Genomic DNA, 20,410 nt, shown 5'->3' on the forward strand with positions numbered 1-20,410 from the left:
TCTAAATCCAAATTTGTGTTGCGCCATACTATCCTTGTAAGAATTCGGTAAAGGGTGTCCTTGTCTTCAAAAATTGATCTGGTTTTTCTGCCAAGACAAGCCTAATATTTTCCAAATGTAGTGTCTCAGGCATGTTTGTAATCCACATCTTTACAGTAGGGACTGATGTGTGTTTCCAAAATTTAAGTATTAGTTTTTTCGCCGTTATCAGGCCATAATTAAGGAAACGTCTTTGAAATAATGTTAGCTCAGAACAGGCTTCTGACGTACCTAGAGTAATCAATTCTGTGTCGGGGTACAATTTTATTTTAAGTATTTTAGAAAAAATTTCAAAAATTCCCCTACAGAAATTATGTAACTTTATACAGGAGGCAAATGAATGAGTTATGGTTGCTCCCTGAAGGAGACATTTATCACAAATAGGGGAGACATTTGGGAAGATCTTATTCAGTTTAGACTTTGAATAATAAAGTCTATGCAGTATTTTAAATTGTATTAACGAATGCCTAACGTTAAGAGAACAGTTATGTATATATAGAAGGCTTTTCTCCTATCTATCTTTTAAAATTGTTCGGCCCAATTCATCTTCCCAAACTCGCTTAATTATTTCCGACGATGGGATTTATATATTTAAAAGGGTATTATAAAGGTACGATATTAACTTATTTGTATCCGAGTTTCTATTCATGCATTCGTCTAGTATGTCTGGATGGCATTTCAGTCTCAGTCACAGAGGCCGATGTCAGGAAATCCTTCAGAGGGGTGAACCCCCGAAAAGCACCTGGACCTGATGGTATACCCGGCCGTGTTCTAAAAACCTGTGCGGACCAACTGGCGGGAGTTTTTACGGACATTTTCAACCTCTCACTTCTGAGGTCTGAGGTCCCCACCTGCTTTAAAAGGGCATCAATTATACCGGTGCCCAAGAAGAGTAAGGTGACCTGCCTCAATGACTATCGACCAGTGGCACTAACGCCGGTGGTGATGAAGTGCTTTGAGAGGTTGATCATGGAGCAAATCAACTCCTACATCGACAAAAACCTGGACCCACTGCAGTTCGCATACCGCCACAACAGATCAACGGTGGGTGCGATCTCGCTGGCCCTCCACTCCGCACTGGACCACTTGGACAACAAAAACTCATATGTCAGGCTGTTATTCATTGATTACAGCTCGGCATTTAACACAATCATCCCCTCCAAACTGGTTACCAAACTCGCAGAACTGGGTCTCTGCGCATCCCTCTGCAACTGGATCCTCGACTTCCTCGTCCACAGACCACAGTCTGTTCGTATTGGTGGAAATGTGTCAGCCTCAATAACAATCAGCACGGGAGCACCTCAAGGCTGCGTGCTCAGCCCCCTGCTGTACTCACTCTATACCCATGACTGCGTAGCGAACCACAGTGCGAACTCCATCATCAAGTTCGCTGACGACACCACTATTGTGGGGCGTATCACTGATGGGGATGAGTCAGTGTACAGAAGAGAGATCGAGCAACTGTCCATATGGTGCCAGCGCAATAACCTGGCCCTGAACACCAGCAAAACCAAGGAACTGATTGTGGACTTTGGAAGGAGTAGGAGGGGGACCCACAGCCCCATTTATATCAACGGGTCGATGGTTGAAAGGGTCAAGAACTTTAAATTCCTGGGGGTGCACATCTCTGAAGATCTTTCCTGGTCCGAGAACACTAACGCAATTATCAAAAAGCTCATCAGCGCCTCTACTTCCTGAGAAGATTACGGAGAGTCGGATTGTCAAGGAAGACTCTCTCTAACTTCTACAGGTGCACAGTCGAGAGCATGCTGACCGGTTGCATCGTGGCTTGGTTCGGCAATTTGAGCGCCCTGGAGAGGAAAAGACTACAAAAAGTAGTAAACACTGCCCAGTCCATCATCGGCTCTGACCTTCCTTCCATCGAGGGGATTTATTGCAGTCGCTGCCTCAAAAAGGCTGGCAGTATCATCAAAGACCCACACCATCCTGGCCACACACTCATCTCCCTGCTACCTTCAGGTAGAAGGTACAGGAGCCTGAAGACTGCAACAACCAGGTTCAGGAATAGTTACTTCCCCTCAGCCATCAGGCTATTAAACCTGGCTCGGACAAAACTCTGATTATTAGCAACCACTTTCTGTTATTTGCACTACCAGTTTATTTATTCATGTGTGTGTATATATTTATATCATGGTATATGGACACATTTATCTGTTTTGTAGTAAATGCCTACTATTTTCTGTGTGCTTAAGCAAAGCAAGAATTTCATTGTCCTATACAGGGACACATGACAATAAACTCACTTGAACTTGGACTTGAACTTGAACCATATATTGATAGTCTTGGGTATGTGATTTCAGATAGTCTCGTATTTGAAGATATCTAAAGTATTGGCTACCTTTCAGATGATATTTCGACTGTAATTCTTGAAATGAGAGGAGAGTCCCCATCTCATAAAGATCTCCCAGTTTTTTAATTCGTAATCTTTCCCAATGTATGAACACCTTGTCTAAAATAGATGGCTTAAACGAGGGATTGGTGGCGATTGGTGAGAGAAGAGATAAATTTTTCAATTTAAGGGTTGACTTCACTTGTTTCCAAATTCGTATGGTACTACGGATAATCGGATTTTTCTCATATACTGATTTCTTCAGATCTATTGGAGAGAGAAGAATTAAAAGGCGAACAATCTTCTCTCTCCATTATTAGTCATTTTAGGGAGAAAACTCGGAATTGACTGAAATAGGCACAGGATTTGTGGAAGGAAGATCATCTTCATGTCATTTATTCTACCTATGAGGGAAATCGGAAGCGTTTTCCAAAATTGAATAAGGGCATTTAGTTTGGTAGTTAATGGTGGAAAGTTTGCTTGAAATAAAGAAGTGTATTTTCTAGTTACGTAAACTCCAAGATATATACATTTTTCCGTAGCAATTCTAAAAGGAAATTTTAGAATGTGTGTCGGACCTTGAGGTTTTATTGACATAATATCACTTTTGTTCCAGTTTATTCTATATCCTGACAAGGAACCGAATTCCTCTATAATATTTAGTATGTTTGGAATACTAACTTGGGAATTGATGATATATAGTAGCACATCATCTGCATACAACGATATTTTATTATTAGAATATTTAGTATTATAGCCATGAATATTCGGATGTACTCTTATGATTTCTGCCAAAGGTTCAATCGCAAGGGCAAATAACAGGGGTGATAGTGCACACCCCTGGCTATTGCCCCTGGATAACAGAAATTTAGGTGAGAGTGTTTGATTAATCAGTATTCTGGCAGTCAGCTTGTCAAATAACAACTTTATCCATGAAATAAAGTTTTCCCCTAATTGAAATGTTTGCAATACTGTAAAAAGATATTTCCATTCTACTTGGTCAAATGCTTTTTCTGCATCTAATGAAATAATTGATACGTCTTTTATCGTTCTATGTGAGTGCATTATATTAAACAGGCGTCTCAAGTTGTCGAACTTGTGTCTCTTGGGTATAAACCCAGTTTGATCAGAATGTATTAATTTACTAATGTATTTGCTTAGTCTTCTTGCCAGGGTTTTAGCTAATATTTTCTGATCTGTATTTAGCAGAGCTATTGCTCTATATGATCCTGGCTCTTCGAGATCTTTATCTTTTTTGGGTATCAGTGTAACAGTTGATTCGGCTAAAGTTTGTGATAGCGTCTGTTCTTTAAATGCGTGTATATAAAAGGCTTGTAAACGCGGGGAGATTAAATCATAATTTTTTTATAACATTTATTACTAAACCCGTCTGGGCCTGGCGTTTTACCATTATTCAGTGAATTAATAGTCTCTTCAATTTCTTTTATTGTGATCTGCGCTCCTGATTCTTCACGTTCCACCACGTTAAGTGACAGAGATTGCAATTGTCGAGCAAGTTTTTAATTTTTATCGTTTCTATTTAAGTTTTAGATGTGTATAAATTTTGTTAGAATTGAAAAAATCTTTCGTTAATATCTTTAGGGAGTGTAAACAACTCACCTTTTGCTGATCTAATTTTTTGAATAGTATGATCTTTTTCCATTTTTCTCAATTGGCGTGCCAGATGTTTATGCGGTTTGTCGCCGAATTCAAAGTTTTTCTGTTTAGTAATTTGAAATAGCCTGACAACTCTTGCAGAGAGAATTTGATTTAACTTGAATTTTAATACTGCTATCTTATTATGTTTATCCATAGAAGGATCTATAGCATTTTCTGAATCCAGCTGTCTGATCTGTTCTTCTAATTCCAGTTGTTCCATCCTATTCTTTTTATTTTGGTATGCTTGATATGAGATAATAGAACCTCTAATAAAGGCCTTAAAAGATTCCCAGAATAACAAAGCCGAGATACCTGGTGGATCATTTGTCTCATAAAACAATTCCATCTGTTGCTTCAGATATTCACAGCAAGCTGGGTAAGTTAATATTTGAGGATTACATCTCCAGAACGTTTTTTTATTGTACATTCCTTCTAGTTTTAGGGAGAAAGTTAGAGGAGAATGGTCGAAAATAATATTATTATGATATTTGGGATTTATTGTAAAAGGTATTCATTTTTGTCCACCAGAAAATAATCAATACGTGTATACGTTTTATGCACGGCTGAATAGAAAGAATATTCTCTTCCGGATAGATTCGCAATCCTCCATACGTCTGTTATATTTGTAATTTTTATATACGTGTTTAGGAGTTCGCTAGATTTTGATTTTGTATGATATCTCCTTTGTTGTGAGGATTTATCCAGATATTAATCCAGAACACAATTGAAGTCTCCTCTAATTATCAGATTTTGCTGGGTTTAATCTGAGATTATATTAATTATTTTATTAGAAAATTTTGGGTTATCAAAGTTGGGAGCGTAGATATTCACCATAGTAAGTGGAGTAGAATATATCTCCCCAGATGCTATGATGTACCTACCCTCCTTATCTGCTATAGTGGCTTTATGTTTAAATGGTATACATTTACAAATTATAATTGCAGTACCTCTAGCTTTGGAGAGAAAGGTAGAGTGATATAATTGGCCAATCCAGTTAGCCTTCAGCCTGTTATGCGCTCGATCTTTGAGGTGCGTCTCCTGTAAAAATATTCTATCAGCATTAATCGATTTTAAATGGGCTAGAACCGTATCCCTTTTAATTGGCTCATTAGCGCCCCTAATATTCCAACTACAAAATGTGATTCCTCCAATTTTCTTCAAAGGATCGTCTTGCATTAGAGCCTACATGGTTTCCCTTGTTTCAGATGGGGCAACACAATATTTAAAATCAACCTTTTGGTTGCTGGGTGGGTGAGCCCAATTTCAAAGCCCTGCAGGTATATCCCGAGAAGAAGTGCCTTAAGACGAGTAAGTAGAGAATGTGCTAAATAGACTAAATAATTATAAAAAACATCGAAAGTCACAGCATTTAAAGGTACTGTGCATGTAACCCACCCCCTGGTGGGATATTTCTTGTGAGCTTCAGTGGATGTTAATTTCAGTTAGCTCTGCCCCTTGCATAGTAATACTAAACAAAAGGGGCTGAGCGACATATAATGTAACAAAGAAAAAACGGAGAACAGTCCGTAAATAATTTCATCTGAGAGAATTAGATTTCTTCTAATAGCATACATCTAAGTGGGTATTTACTAGTTAAATTGAAATATAGAAATATAAAAATTCTTAACTTGCTTATTGAAATTAGTATGTTAAATACATAGCCGGTTTAAAATTGTCAGGCTTAAAGGAATTAATTAGAACCTCCAACAGTTCCGCTGGCAGAGCGAGAACTCTCTCTCTCTCCTCCCTTCTCAAACACCTATCAACTTCCCCAATCAATCTAATACTGTTTCTAAACATCCTCGCTTCTTACTACAACTTGCCTAATGCCCATCTTCACTTACTTGACCTCTCTTTCTCTATTAACCCCTACCCTCTGCCTGGTCATCCGATTTACTCTCTTCTCTACTTGACTATCCTAACTTTCCCAGGTTACCTTACTAATCCACACTAAATCCCCCTTCCAATAACATACTGTAATTCTCCTCGTCTCACACTTCCTTCCTCTACCCCCTGCCTCCTGAATCTTAATTACCTTACCCCTCCTCGACCACCTCTCTAACATATTCCCTCTCGCTCTGACTTGCCAACTGCTGGGAATTCTAGCCCTTTTGCTTGTATAGTTATTAACCACATTTTGGATATAAACAGATTATTTAACCGTTACCTAGATTTAGTAAATCTCATGATTTAAGTATTAAATTAAAATAGACGGCTTGGTACGTTTGTTAGTATGTTATATAATTATTATAAGTTTAAATTGTTTTCGCAGCTGAGTTATTCAGGGAGATCTTGATCAATCTCCCTGCACATTTCCCACGGATCCTCCTCTTTTTTCCCCACACATTCCATTCTATCTCTGATAAGTTACAATACAATACGGTTTATTTGTCACATTGCACATAAGTGCAAGTGAAATGAATATGTCAGCAGCGGTACAATTATAAAGAACACGCACAAAAACACAATAAAAATTTAACATAAACATCCACCACAGCATTCATCACTGTGGTGGAAGGCACACAATTTGGCCAGTCCTCCTCCATTTTCCCCCGTGGTTGGGACCTCAACCCTCCGCAGCCGTTGCTGCGGGCGTCCAGATGGTAAAAGGACAAGGTACAAGTCCAGGTAAGTCCAGAGTCGGCTCTTCCCCACCGGAGACCGCGGCTTTAAGTTGGTGTAGGCCGCAGGCCGGCGGTCGAAGTTTTAAAGTTTAAAGTTCCCGCCGCGCCACAGCCAAAAGCACCGCAGACCGCAGGGCCGGCGGTCGAAGCTCCCCTCCAGGGGTGATGGTAAGTCGCCACCGCGCCCGCGGTAGAAGTTGGCCGCGGGCCGGCAGTGATGGCTTCTTCTTCCCCCAGGTCCCCCACGAGGGACCCCGGGCTGCAGACGCCGCGCCAGCTTGAGCTCTGCAGACCGCGGCTTCAGGCTGCTGGCTGTCCCGGGCCAGCGAAATGGAGCGCTCCCCTCTAGCGAGGGCTCACCTGCTCCACGTCGAGAGTCCACGCTGCGCCCGCCGCTGAAGCCGGGAAAGGCCGCGCCAATCCTTGCTGTTAGGCCACGGCGACCTGGAAAAAGTCGCCTCTCCATGGAGGAGGCGGCCGAAACGGTTTCCCCCTCACCCCCCCACACCACCCCCCACACAAAACACACAAAGAAACATTAAAAACATACTTTAAAACATACTAAAAAAATAAAAAAAGTTGAAAAAACTAACGCGCTGCTGACAGGGCTGCCGCCATTGCAGCGCCCCCACCAACACTGCAACCATATAGACTTAACCGCCTGTTAACCTGTCGGCCATCTTATACGAACATTTTTACACATTTAAAAAAAAACACTTTATATCACTATACCACCTTATAAATACATATAAAAGGGGTAAATTAAACACACAATATAACAAGCAGGATAAGTAAAGAATAGCCCTGCTAGTAATCCGGAAGTGGTGGCGCTGTGATACGGCTGCGGCTCGCCTGCAGTCTGTCTGTTTTTACTTTTTTGAGTTGTTTTTTTTGTCTAATTTAGTACATTTTTTGGTTATTAGGTGGTGTTATGTGTGTGGGGGGGGGGGGGTGAAACAGGGCTTTCTGTCTCTCCCTTCGGGGGAATGCGACTTTTTTGTCGTATCCCCTTCTCTTCCCCCGTCTGCGCTGAGGCCTAATGGCGGAGCTGGCGGCCTCCAACCTGCGACCGACCTCGAGGGTCCGGAGGTAGAGCCAGCCAGGACTCACCAACACGAGGCTGGCCGTCTTCGAGCTGTGGCGACGTCCGGGCAGCGGCACGACTCGGCGCTCCGGTGAGGGCGGACGGCGCGGGGCTGAGACACTCCCGTGCGGGCGGCATGGCTACCGGCTGGAAGGTGCCCCGTGTGAGCGGCCTGGGTCCCGGCTGGAAGGCGCTCCCATGGGGGCAGCCTGGTGCGGGGCTGAGACGCTGCCGTGGTGGGTGGCCTGGCTACGGCTGGAAGGCGCTCCGGTGAGGGCGGACCGGCTCCCGGCTGGAAGGCGCTCCCGTGGGGGCAGCCCGGTGCGGGGCTGAGACGCTGCCGTGTGGGCGGCCCGGTGCGGGGCGGAGACGGTGCTCCGGCGGCTGAGACGGCGTTCTGGCGGCGGCGACCTGGAGCTCCCGTTGCAACAGCTGCGTCCGCTGGACTGGAGGGCGGCAGCTTGGACCACCCCCGGGCCGCGGAGCTTGAACCGCGGGACTGATACCATCGCCCGGTGGGGTATCACCTCGGCGCAGAGGGAGAAGAGGAGGGAAGAGACAGTAACTCTAAGACCTTTGCCTCCATCACAGTGAGGAGGTGTTTGGTGAACTCACTGTGGTGGATGTTAATTTGTGTTTATTGTGTGTTGTTATTATTACATGTATGGCTGCAGGCAACAGCATTTCGTTCAGACCGAAAGGTCTGAATGACAATAAAGGAAATCTAATCTAATCTAATCAGTTAAAGTCAATGCATTTTCATACAGAGCTATGCCAAACGTTACTTATCTACTTGTCCTTTGCTATATCCTTTGCTGCGTCTTCTGGGTCAGTAAAGAAACGCTCCGATTCTCTGTATGTGACCCTTAGTTTGGCTGGATACATTAGTCCATATCTTAAACCTGGTATGTCTCTGAGGATAACACGTGACTTGGTGAAAAGTGCTATCTTCTTTACAACATCTGCTGGATAATCTCTGAAGATTCTTATGTTTTCTCCTTCAAACATCAGGTTTCTTGCGCTTGGAACTTTCTTCATGATGTCTTCAAGAACTGATGAGTGGTGTAGTTTCAGAATAAGTTGTCTTGGTGGAGTTAAAATGTAGAACAATTAACTGAAGTCATCATACAAACAAAAAATTCAAGACAGAAAGACCCAAAATGGCCTTTTGACATGATATGATATAGCTTAATCAAAATTACAGACAAAAGGCATTAGGAAGTTCAAATTATCAATAAGAACACAAGTGTGTTACTATCATCTATATTACTAAAAGTCTCATCTTGACCATTTCCTGTTGCACTGTATATTGATTTTAGAATAAACACTGCCACTTACGAATGTGATTTTTGGCCATCTTACTCAGAGTCTCCCTCCACTGGTCATGACTAGAGGATTTTTCCCATTGATGAAAAATAAAAGACATATTAATGTTTAAAAGATGTTGATATTCTCTCTCCTGAAAAATGATAAAGCTGTGTTGCCTTTGGTTTGAAAAATGCTAAAGCTGCATATGCCTTTGGTTTGAAAATGCTAAAGCTGCATTGCCTTTGGTTTGAAAATGCTAAAGCTGCTTTGCCTTTGGTTTGAAAATGTTAAAGCTGCTTTGCCTTTGGTTTGAAAATGCTAAAGCTGCGTTGCCTTTGGTTTGAAAATGGTAAAGCTGTGTTGCCTAATTGAAAAGTTGGTTTGAGAATGCTAGCTGCCTTGCCTAATTGAAAAGTTGGTTTAAGAATGCTAAAGTTGCCTCGCCTAATTGAAAAGTTGGCTTGAGAATGCTAAAGTTGCCTCGCCTACTTGAAAAGTTGGCTTGAGAATGCTGAAGTTGCCTCGCCTAATTGAAAAGTTGGTTTGAGAATGATAAAGTTGCGTTGCCTAATTGAAAAGTTGGTTTGAGAATGCTAAAGTTGCCTCGCCTAATTGAAAAGTTGGTTTGAGAATGCAAATGTTGCCTTGCCTAATTGAAAAGTTGGTTTGAGAATGCTAAAGTTGCCTTGCCTAATTGAAAAGTTGGTTTGAGAATGCTAAAGTTGCCTTGCCTAATTGAAAAGTTGGTTTGAGAATGCTAAAGTTGCCTTGCCTAATTGAAAAGTTGGTTTGAGAATGCAAAAGTTGCCTTGCCTAAGTGAAAAGTTGGTTTGAGAATGCAAAAGTTGCCTTGCCTTATTGCAAAGTTGGTTTGAAAATGCAAAAGTTGTCTTGCCATCTATAGAATTAAAAGTTTAATCTTGACCACTCCCTGTTTGCGCTGTATATTGAATTTAGGAAAAACGCTACCACGTACGGTTGTGATTTTGGGCCATCTTACTCAGTCTCCCTCCGCTCATCAGGTGCCGAGGATTTTCCCATCGATGAAAAATAAAAGAGTTATTAGTTAAAAAATGTTAAGATTCTCTCTCCTGTCAATCACAGGAGAGAGAATGAAGGCCACGCCGCTTCTAGTGGGAGGGACTATAAAACCTGGAAGTATGGGCGCGGCTCAGTCTCTGCAAGAAGGGGGAGGGAGAGGTCATGACTCTCTGTCTTTAGTGGACTTGCACACTGCTTGAAATGGTATGAAACTGCACTTGAATTTGGTGGCCTTGCACCCTGTTTGAAGTGGTATGATGCTGCACTTGAATTTGCTGGCCTTGCACCCTGCTTGAAGTGGTAGGAAACTGCACTCGAATTTGGTAGCCTTGCACCCTGCTTGACGTGGCAGGAAACTGCACTTGAATTTGGTGGCCTTGCACCCTGCTTGAAGTGATATGAAACTGCACTCGAATTTGGTGGCCGTGCACCCTGCTTGAAGTGGCATTTCAAGGAATGGCCATGATTCAACTGCCAGCCCACCAGCCTTGAGTGAGTGAGTGAGCTGCCAGCACACCAGGCTTGAGTGACTGAGCTGCCAGCCCAAGAATCCAAGAATATTGGAATTGATGGAGAGATGGAATGATCCGTTGGAGGACCAGCCCTCCTGTGTGAAGCTGTGACCCAACGGGTCCCACTTAGTCTAGTTACTAATAAAATAGCTCACAAGGTAGGAATAGAATCATATACATCTTCCCCAATCCATTTTTATATTCTCTGATAGGTGTCATGCGGTCAGGAGATAGGTACCAAATAAACCCAGGATATTTAAGTGCCAGGTCTTCTGCATCAGCAATGAAAACATTGTGGCTGAATCTTGCAGGAAATGCAGGGGATTTGTGTGGTAGCAGGCTGCTGCAAGTTCCCTGAAGGATGGTTTTATTACTCACATAACTTGGAATCATCAGGAATGCCCATGGCAAGAGGGAAGCGGGCAAAAAAGAAGGCAAAAGGTTTCTTGTCAAAGCACGCTTGTGCCTCTTGACTAAAAATAAAAGGAAAAATAATAAAGTCAATCATTTTTACCAGAGACCTTTACATCCTGTAATACTGATGTCTAAAATATGTAATAATTATGCCACTTGAAAACAAGAAGAGAAACGGGCATGAGGAATGCCACAGAAAAAACACCCAATTGGAAGCAAATGTTGGCACTTTCATTCATTGGACCAGCTTGTATTGATCCAAAATTCTCCCATGCACACACGTATTTGGGTCAGATGCAGAAATATGCAACCAAGCGGTCGAAGATTCCTCTACCAATTGTACAAAAACCTTTGACTCTGTTGTCAATTGAAGGGGATTATGGAAAACTTTCCAAATGTGCTATTATGACAATACCTGTGTTACGGTCATTTAGGTACTGGAAATTTTCCTTTACAGAATTTGTAAAATGCCACCCAACAATTTAAGATATGGAATAAAATTCGAAATTAACAACAATTTTTTTTCAACTTGTTTCTTGACACATGCACAGATTATATGACTTCACATTGCAGAAAACTGGAATACGGACTGTTTTCTAGGAATGCCTCCTCTCCCCCATAATGCGGGTGTGGCCGATACAATGACAGACAAGCAGCAATCCTAACTAATGAGTCCACCCCAAATCAAATTCATACACAACCTTGTTATAGCTCATCTCTAACAAATATTCTTCATTGTGTCGAATTTAATCACTTTGGTGTGTGTTGAATTGATGAGGCTCACGCAAAGTGATTAGAATCCAAAGTCTTATATTAGCAAATCAGCATAGGTAACTTAATCTCAGCATGCATAACTAGTCTAAGAGAGAGAGAGAGAAGAGTTTTCTAATAAGCCTGTGGGCAGAGCCACAGTATGAGTCACGGTATGAGTGACACTAATCTACATCCTCCCTCTTAAAGAATTAAATACAAATACAAAACTACTGACAATATAAAGCATACATAGTAAATGGCAATAAACTGGAGGAAGGTCAAACTTAGCCCGGGTACTTTAAGGTGGGCTTACAAACACAACCAGCACGTGTACGATATAGACCATTTCCATTATTCGCCACCGGGGACACAATCGGTGGTATAATTGGTGTCAGAGATTGAAATGGCATTCCCGGTGAGGAAGCAGGAGACTTTGGCACAGGTGGTGTAGCCATTGGCAAAGTAACCATTTCCGAAACAGGTTGGCGTGCTGGTGTAGTTGGGCCGATGCCGCTGGACGTGGATGGAAGTACACTTGTGCGGTCAGGATAGTACGGAGGTGGAGCTGGCTCATTCACAGGCAGGATATGTTGTCTACTACGTCTGGAGGTGCCGCCATCGGCATTGACCAAGTATGAATGTGGCACAAAGGCAGTTTCAGAAATTACACCAATACGGTCATGACCTTTGTCGGTTTGTAAACGAACCACTTGCCCTTCGGTTAATGGTGGCAGCGATCTGTGCGTTTTGTCAAACCACTCTTTTTGAATTTTGCGCTTTTGTTGCAGCCTGGACTGGACCTCTGATAGTGGGACCACCTGCGAGACTAGTGCCTGATCCGCTACACGCAATGTGGCTCTGGTCTGTCTTGACAACAAACTCTGAGCAAGTGAACCCAAGACAGGGTCGCGGGAAATGTTGCGCCGGTTGAGCAGGTCCAGGTACACATCGGATTTAGCTCTGTGAGATCGTTCCATTAATTTTTTGGCACTCCTAACAGCACGTTCAGCTTGCCCATTCGACTAAGGATATTTAGGGCTGCTGGTGATGTGGAGAAAACCCCAGCGTTCAGCAAAGTGCTGGCTGGTAAATTGACTGCCATTATCAGATAGCAGTTGACAAGGAGCTCCGTGGTCTGCGAAGTGGCGAGCGAGTTTTAGAATGTAAGAATCAGTCATTTCAGCAATGCGACAGCGGCTTTCAGCAGTCTCCAGGGAGAGATTAATTTTCATTAATAAAAAAGAGCTATGTGTTATATCTAGTTTCTTTACTTAGAAATCAACCAGAGTTCATATCATAAGTGATAGGAGCAGAATTAGGCCATTCGTCCCATCAAGTCTACTCCCGCCTTTTAATCATGGCTGATCTATCTCTCCCTCCTAACCCCATTCTCTTGCCCTCCCTATAACCCCTGACACTCATACTAATCAAGAATCTATCTCTGCTTTATAAATATATCAATTGACTTGGCCTCCACAGCCTTCAGTGGCAAAGCATTCCACAGATTTACCACCATCTGACTAAAGAAATTCCTCCTCATCTCTTTCCTCAAGGAACACCCTTTAATTCTGATGCTATGACCTCCAGTCCTAGACAGTCACTAGTGGAAACATCCTCTCCTTTAACCAAGCCCTTCACTATTTGGTACACTTCGATGAGGTCCCCCCTCATGCTTCAAAACTCCAGCGAGTACAGGCCCAGTGCCTTCAAACGCTCATCACATGTTAACCCACTAATTCCTGGGATCATTCTTATAAACCTCCTCAGGACCCTCCAGGGCCAGCACATCCTTCCTCTGATATGGTGCTCAAACCAGATATGGAGTTAGGGAATAGTTATTGAACAGAATTGGGGAAGAGCCACAGTTATTTTTGTAACGTGTATGTCGATTACACAAGGTTTCTGAGGAACCCAACTATTGTGTTACAGCAGAATTACCTGTACAATCAAACTCTGATAATATGCTATTTGGTTTTTTGGAAATCCTGATGGTTCTACATCTGGCTCATGAGGTGTCAATGACCATCCTATTTTTCCCATACTGGGGTCTGTGTTTCTGCACCACTTTTCACTATCAGGACCTCTAGTTCCTCGATTCCTGTTAAACTCACAGGAGTTCTGTACTCCCTATGTATAATAGTAGGTATGTTGCAAAGCCTACCTGAAGCGTCTTTGAAAATCTGCCGTTGCGGGTGTGCGCGATTTTTGCGCCGTTTAGAGGGGGCGGGTTTAAAACGCGATTTTCTCTAGGCTGTTCAAATCGAAGATGTTCAGCCTAGTTAATTATTAACGAAAAATCGCTGGAAGACCCCGTCGCAAAAGCTATTATTAGGTTTAAAGGCCTTGAATAATAGTTATAGTAGTTTAAAAATCAATCTCTAAACCCGCGACCGCCAGCAACCGCAGAGTCTCATAAAGCAAATAGCAGAAGTTAGGTTGTATATTTTTACATTAAAAAGGGCTTCTAAAGATCCCTTTATACAAAGTTTAATATTGCGAGTAGCTCAATTTGGCCCCATTATATCGCGCAGTATTTTTCTCGGCATTTGGGGCACAAATCTACCGCAATGTGAACGTTCTAAACCAGCGCGTTCCACAGGATCCCACTAGAAAGCTGATTTAAATGGGCATTTATTTACAGCAATTGAACACTGAATTCCTTCCATTTGGTCTATAAATTAATGTAAATGAGATTTAAAAATCATGTTTTATTGTGAATTATTTGTGAATATTATTTGGACATTTAGGCTATTAAAAATGTTAATAATTTATTAAGAAATGGATAGATGTTTAGATCTAGTAATTGAAGTCTGAAATTAGCTACAATTAGGTAACTAACTAATTATATGCTTTAATTTCAGGTCATCCAAGTAAGATTATTTTATATTTGTTTCAGAATGCTTCAATCTATGATAACTGAAAATTTCATTCAGTTCTCTTAATTTTTAAGAAAGTTATGGGCTTTTGACTGTTCACGATCACAACTTTTTTGTTATGTCCATAGAAAATCAATAGGGAACAAGATGCTCATTTCCGAGTATGAAAATGGCCATAACTTTTTAAATACTTGAGATATGAAAGTGAATTAGGTGTCAAATTAAACTTATTTTTATGCTTTATCTGATGGGATAAATTACAGACTTGATTTTTTAAATCTCAAAATTTTGTAACATTGCTAATAATAGTAGTATAAAAACAATGGTATTGGGGTATTAAGTGGAATTAATCCAAATTTGCCAGTCCAACACCATCAAAGTCCCGAGCCTGACAGAGCAACATAGTTTCAGAGTTTGTTAGGTATGCCAAACATGTAATATGCTGTTTCAGTAATTTTGTCGCTTTGCTGCATTTCATTCTTTCATTTCAATCATCATCGTTGAAAGCATTAACAACGCAGTGATGCTGGTTTACGATGGGAACGGTGACAGATGCACAACACATCTCTGTCCTCCAGTTCCTGCGGACTTCCGCCGCTGGAAGTATAGGATTTTGGTGTGTGCTTTATCAACATTCCTTACAATGCTAGGTACGACAGTGGTTGCCACTCCTACTGAAGTGCGGATGGCAATTGGCTCGCTAAGAGCTCATCCGCCCTTTGACAGGTCTTGTTTTTGGTCCTGCTGGGGGTCCACAGCCCCCTCCTCACCTGGCAAACCAGGTGGGGGAGATGGTTTAGTCGCCGACTATCCGACCATGGAGCAGGTAGCACTGGATTACATGGTACCCGTGGCGGGGGGAACTCCCCCCGACTTGACCTATAATGCACTATAAGTGTACAGTGCCCTCCATAATGTTTGGAACAGACCTATCATTTAGGAACACATGGCTTCACAGGTTTTGGTAATGGCTCTGGTAGTTTAAATGCCTCCTTAATGCAGGTATAAGAGAGATCTCAGCTCCTAGTCTTTCCTCCATTCTTTCCATCACCTTTGGAAACGTTTATTGCTGTTTATCAACATGAGGACCAAAGTTGTGCCAATGAAAGTCAAAGAAGCCTTTATGAGACTGAGAAACAAGAATAAAACTGTAAGAGACATCAGCCAAACCCCAGGAGTACCAAAATCAACTGTTTGGAACATCATTAAGAAGAAAGAGAGCACTGGTGAGCTTACTAATCGCAAAGGGACTGGCAGGCCAAGGAAGATCTCCACAGCTGATGACAGAAGAATTCTCCCTATAATAAAGAAACATCCCCCAAACACCTGTCCGACAGATCAGAAACACTCTTCAGGAGTCAGGTGAGGATTTGTCAATGACCACTGTCCGCAGAAGATTTCATGAACAGAAATACAGAGGTTACACGGCAAGATGCAAACCACTGGTTAGCCGCACAAATAGGATGGCCAGGTTACAGTTTGCCAAGAAGTACTTAAAAGAGCAATCACAGTTCTGGAAAAAGGTCTTGTGGACAGATGAGACGAAGATTAACTTATATCAGAGTGATGGCAAGAGCCAAGTATGGAGGAGAGAAGGAACTGCCTATGATCCAAAGCATACCGCCTCATCTGTGAAACACGGTGGTGGGGGTGTTATGGCCTGAGCATGTATGGCTGCTGAAGGTACTGGCCCACTTATCTTCATTGATAATACAACTGCTGATGGTAGTAGCATAATGAATTCTGAAGTGTATAGACACATCCTATCTGCTCAAGTTCAAACAAACACCTCAAAACTAATTGGCCGGCGGTTCATTCTATAGCAAGACAATGATCCCAGTCTGAAGAAGGGTTTCGGCCCGAAACGTCGCCTATTTCCTTCGCTCCATAAATGCTGCTACACCCGCTGAGTTTCTCCAGCATTTTTGTGTACCTTCGATCTTCCAGCATCTGCAGTTCCTTCTTGAACACAATGATCCCAAACATACTGCTAAAGCAACAAAGGAGTTTTTCAAAGCTAAAAAATGGTCAATTCTTGAGTGGCCAAGTCAATCACCCGATCTGAACCCAATTGAGCATGCCTTTTATATGCTGAAGAGAAAACTGAAGGGGACTAGCCCCCAAAACAAGCATAAGCTAAAGATGGCTGCAATACAGGCCTGGCAGAGCATCATCAGAGAAGACACCCAGCAACTGGTGATGTCTATGAACCGCAGACTTCAAACAGTCATTGCATACAACAAAATACTAAACATAACTACTTTCATTTACATGACATTGCTGTGTCCCAAACATTATGGTGCCCTGAAATGGGGGGACTGTATAAATATTGCTGTAATTTCTACATGGTGAAACCAAAATGTATAAAAATACCCTTTGTTAAAATCTGACAATGTGCAATTTAACCACATGTGATTTTTTTTCTATTACAAGTGGAGTACAGAGGCAAATATATAAATGATGGGTCTTTGTCCCAAACATTACGGAGGACACTATACTTTAACTACATCAGAAATAATGCCAATTCATCAGGAGAGTAGCATCACAGGGGAGCTACTTAATATAATTGCATTTCCTTGGATGATCATCAAATATTATTTTTTTTGAGTAGAAAAAATATCTAAGAAATAGAAAATATAGCATATTTTATATGCCAAAGAGAACAAATAAACTGCTTTTGTTAAAATAAGCTTATTGTTATGTTTAAGAAGGAACTGCAGATGCTGGAAAATCGAAGGCACACAAAAAAGCTGGAGAAACTCAGGGGGTGCAGCAGCATCTATGGAGCGAAGGAAATAGGCAACGTTTCGGGCCGAAACCCTTCTTCCGTCTGAAGAAGGGTTTTGGCCCGAAACATTGCCTATTCCGTCTGAAGAAGGGTTTTGGCCCGAAACATTGCCTATTTCCTTCGCTCCATAGATGCTGCTGCACCCGCTGAGTTTCTCCAGCTTTTTTGTGTACCTTATTGTTCTGTTGATGTGTGTGATAGTTAAATAAATAAGATAAGATTGTTTTTCTGTATTTTAGGTCAAAAGGTTCAATGACTTGAAATGTGACCAAAATAATCGATCTTTGATGATTAAGGCTGGAGAGGCTCTCGCTCCTACTTCTTTTCAGAAGGTTCTTGATAGTGAAAATGAGGCTAAAGGTGAGTTGTTTATGTGGCATTCAGTATATAATTATGGAACAAGTGTCCACTACATGCGTTTTGATATGAAAACAGTAACAGCATTTTGTTTCAATTTTATCAGTAGTATAAGCCTTTGGCGAAATATTGAATTTTGATGAAGGCCTAAAAAGGGCGAAAGCCGATGGACTACCCATGTATATCCCAATAAGCATTTTTTGAAGACAATCTTGTCTGAACATGGGTCTTGACCCGAAACATCACCCATTCCTTTTCTCCACAGATGGTGCCTGTCCCGCTGAAATACTCCAGCATTTTGTGCCAATCTTCAGTTTAAACTAGCAACTGCAGTTTCTTCCTATACAATATTTGTTGCATTTGGTTTCAAGCTAAAATTTATTTCCTGCAAGATGCAGCTGGATTTAGGTTTTTACAGACTTTCACCAATTGAACCACTGTATTGTATTGTATTGTATTGTATTGTATTGTATTGTATTGATATTAATACAATTATCAGTTACTGTAACAATGTGCATGTGAATTGATGGGGATTATATAATAATATACATGAAAATCTGTCAGTATTTACAAATACATTAAAATTAGTCAAAAACAATTCAGGTAGTTATACTGCTTAGGCCTGGCTTGAGTCATGTGATCAAGGTGGAGGGTAAATACATAACCATCCAGGTTACTCCCATTTTTGTATGTCAACAAGAGCTGGCATAGAAGTCAAGAACTGTACACTGTAGCTGGCTAAAATCAGTGCATTAAGGCCAAGTAACGGACCTTAATTAGTGACGCTAACAGGATGCTATATTTTCACCATCTTGAAGCGTCAGCGAATAAATACATACAATGTTTAACTGCCTCCAGCACAATTGTTTTACCAATGTGGAGGTCCAATTGTATTTTTTTTTTGCTGATTTAGAGTATACATTTGTGATTAAAACCATTTTGATTTACTTGTGGTGTATTAGATTAATTAAATTAATTTAAATAACGTGAACTGTATAAGTGACGAGGCAAAACCTTTTAACCTCTTAAGGCATTGCATATAAAGCCTGTGAAGAATAGCATGCTAATAACTGATGTTTGCAAGCTCAATAATGATATGATTGTGTTTTTCTCTCCAGTGTTTGTAGGCCATGGTAACACAGGCTTAGTTGGTCTACTTGCTGCCAAAGTTCAAAATTACAGGAACTGTATGCAGCAGACCGAAGGACACCTGGAGAGACTTGAAGAAGTAAATGATAAATTGAGGTAGGAGGAAGTGATTTCAGTGTTTAGGCAGATTTGATTAACAATAATTGGAAATTAAACAGGAGTGATTTTATTGCTTCATTTTGAAAGGGAACCTGTAAAATGTTACACTTTTTTAGATAAGACGAGATGTTGTGTACCTTTTACTTTGAAAACATACTTGAGACTAAAAGTTCCAAACAAAACAATTATAAATATTAACCAAAAGTATATGACAGACTTAACAAATGCAATATTTTGTATCTTATCAAAATATCAATAAATATGAATGGAGGGTTATATTTTATTTCAATATGTTCCTGAAGGTGGTTATGTGCTGAGAAAAGGCAGTAAAAAAAATCTAATTTTCAAAGCATCAGAAGGCTACAGATGTGTAAACCACTATTCAACTCTTTTAAACTGATTTCACTGAGGGACAGGCGCAATGGTGAGGTAATGGTTTGAGGAGGAATGGTTAGAGTCACATGGGACCTAGGTATCTGAAGATGTGGGGAGAAGATTCTGGAGGGAAGACAATTAGCCAGACTTCAAGGATTGGCACAAACAATTACCAATTAAGTAATTTAATGGTGGAGCTGGTTGGATGCGTGGGGGTGGGGGGGGGGGGGAGATTGTGGTAGTGTTAGAATACTCGAGTTTGATCAGGAGTTGAATTGTTATTTGGGTTGCTGGATGGGAGATTGGTAAAGGAGAGATTGGATGGAGTTAGGGCAGGAGATCATTTGGGGGTGGGTGGTGAGTTTCACAATTGTTATGTCCGTTACTTGAAGGGCATTTATGTGGGCCAGATTCCTGCCTGAGACTTGTTCAACCATAACTTTTTAAGTATCAACAAAACATGCCTTTGAAATATCATTATGGCCTGCTTCACAATTACTGGCCTGCTCAGTCCAGAGGACTGTTGTGGAGGTGTGCATTGCATGCTTTTAGAGGCAGCTCCATATCAACTGTTTCCTCGTACATAGAACAACATGGAACATGGTGCAGCTTAGGAACGATGTCAGTGCCGAACAATGCCATGATAAACTAATTTCCTGTGCCTGCTTGTGATCTCTATACTTCCATTCCCTGCACTTTCATGTGCCTGTTTAAAAGCATCTTTAATACCACTCCAATTTGTACATCCTCCACAATTCATAGCAGATCGTTCTAGGCACTTGCCACTCTCTGCGTAAAAAAAAACTTGTCCCACACATCTCTAAGCTCTCCACCTTCTGACTTTAAACCTGTGCCCTCCAGCCTTTGACATTCCACCCTCGGAAAAAAATTCTGAATGCCTATTCTATCCACGTCTCTCATAATTTTATAGTAGGCGGCGCGACTCTCGTCAGCTGCGGCCTCTGCAGTCCGTCTGCGTTTT

At 41.5% G+C, this 20,410-nt stretch overlaps 1 protein-coding gene across 1 annotated transcript in view; it reads left to right on the forward strand.

The window, feature by feature from the left end:
* Nucleotides 1–20,410, forward strand: part of cfap46 (cilia and flagella associated protein 46) — a 219,090-nt gene that overhangs the window by 51,220 nt on the left and 147,460 nt on the right. The window contains exons 13-14 of the mRNA XM_033034743.1: nt 17,688–17,808; nt 18,924–19,050. Coding sequence (XP_032890634.1) covers nt 17,688–17,808; nt 18,924–19,050 — 248 coding nt within the window. The remainder of the gene's footprint in view (nt 1–17,687; nt 17,809–18,923; nt 19,051–20,410) is intronic.

Source organism: Amblyraja radiata, chromosome 15 (genome assembly GCF_010909765.2).
Source record: "Amblyraja radiata isolate CabotCenter1 chromosome 15, sAmbRad1.1.pri, whole genome shotgun sequence".
NCBI lineage: Eukaryota > Metazoa > Chordata > Chondrichthyes > Rajiformes > Rajidae > Amblyraja > Amblyraja radiata.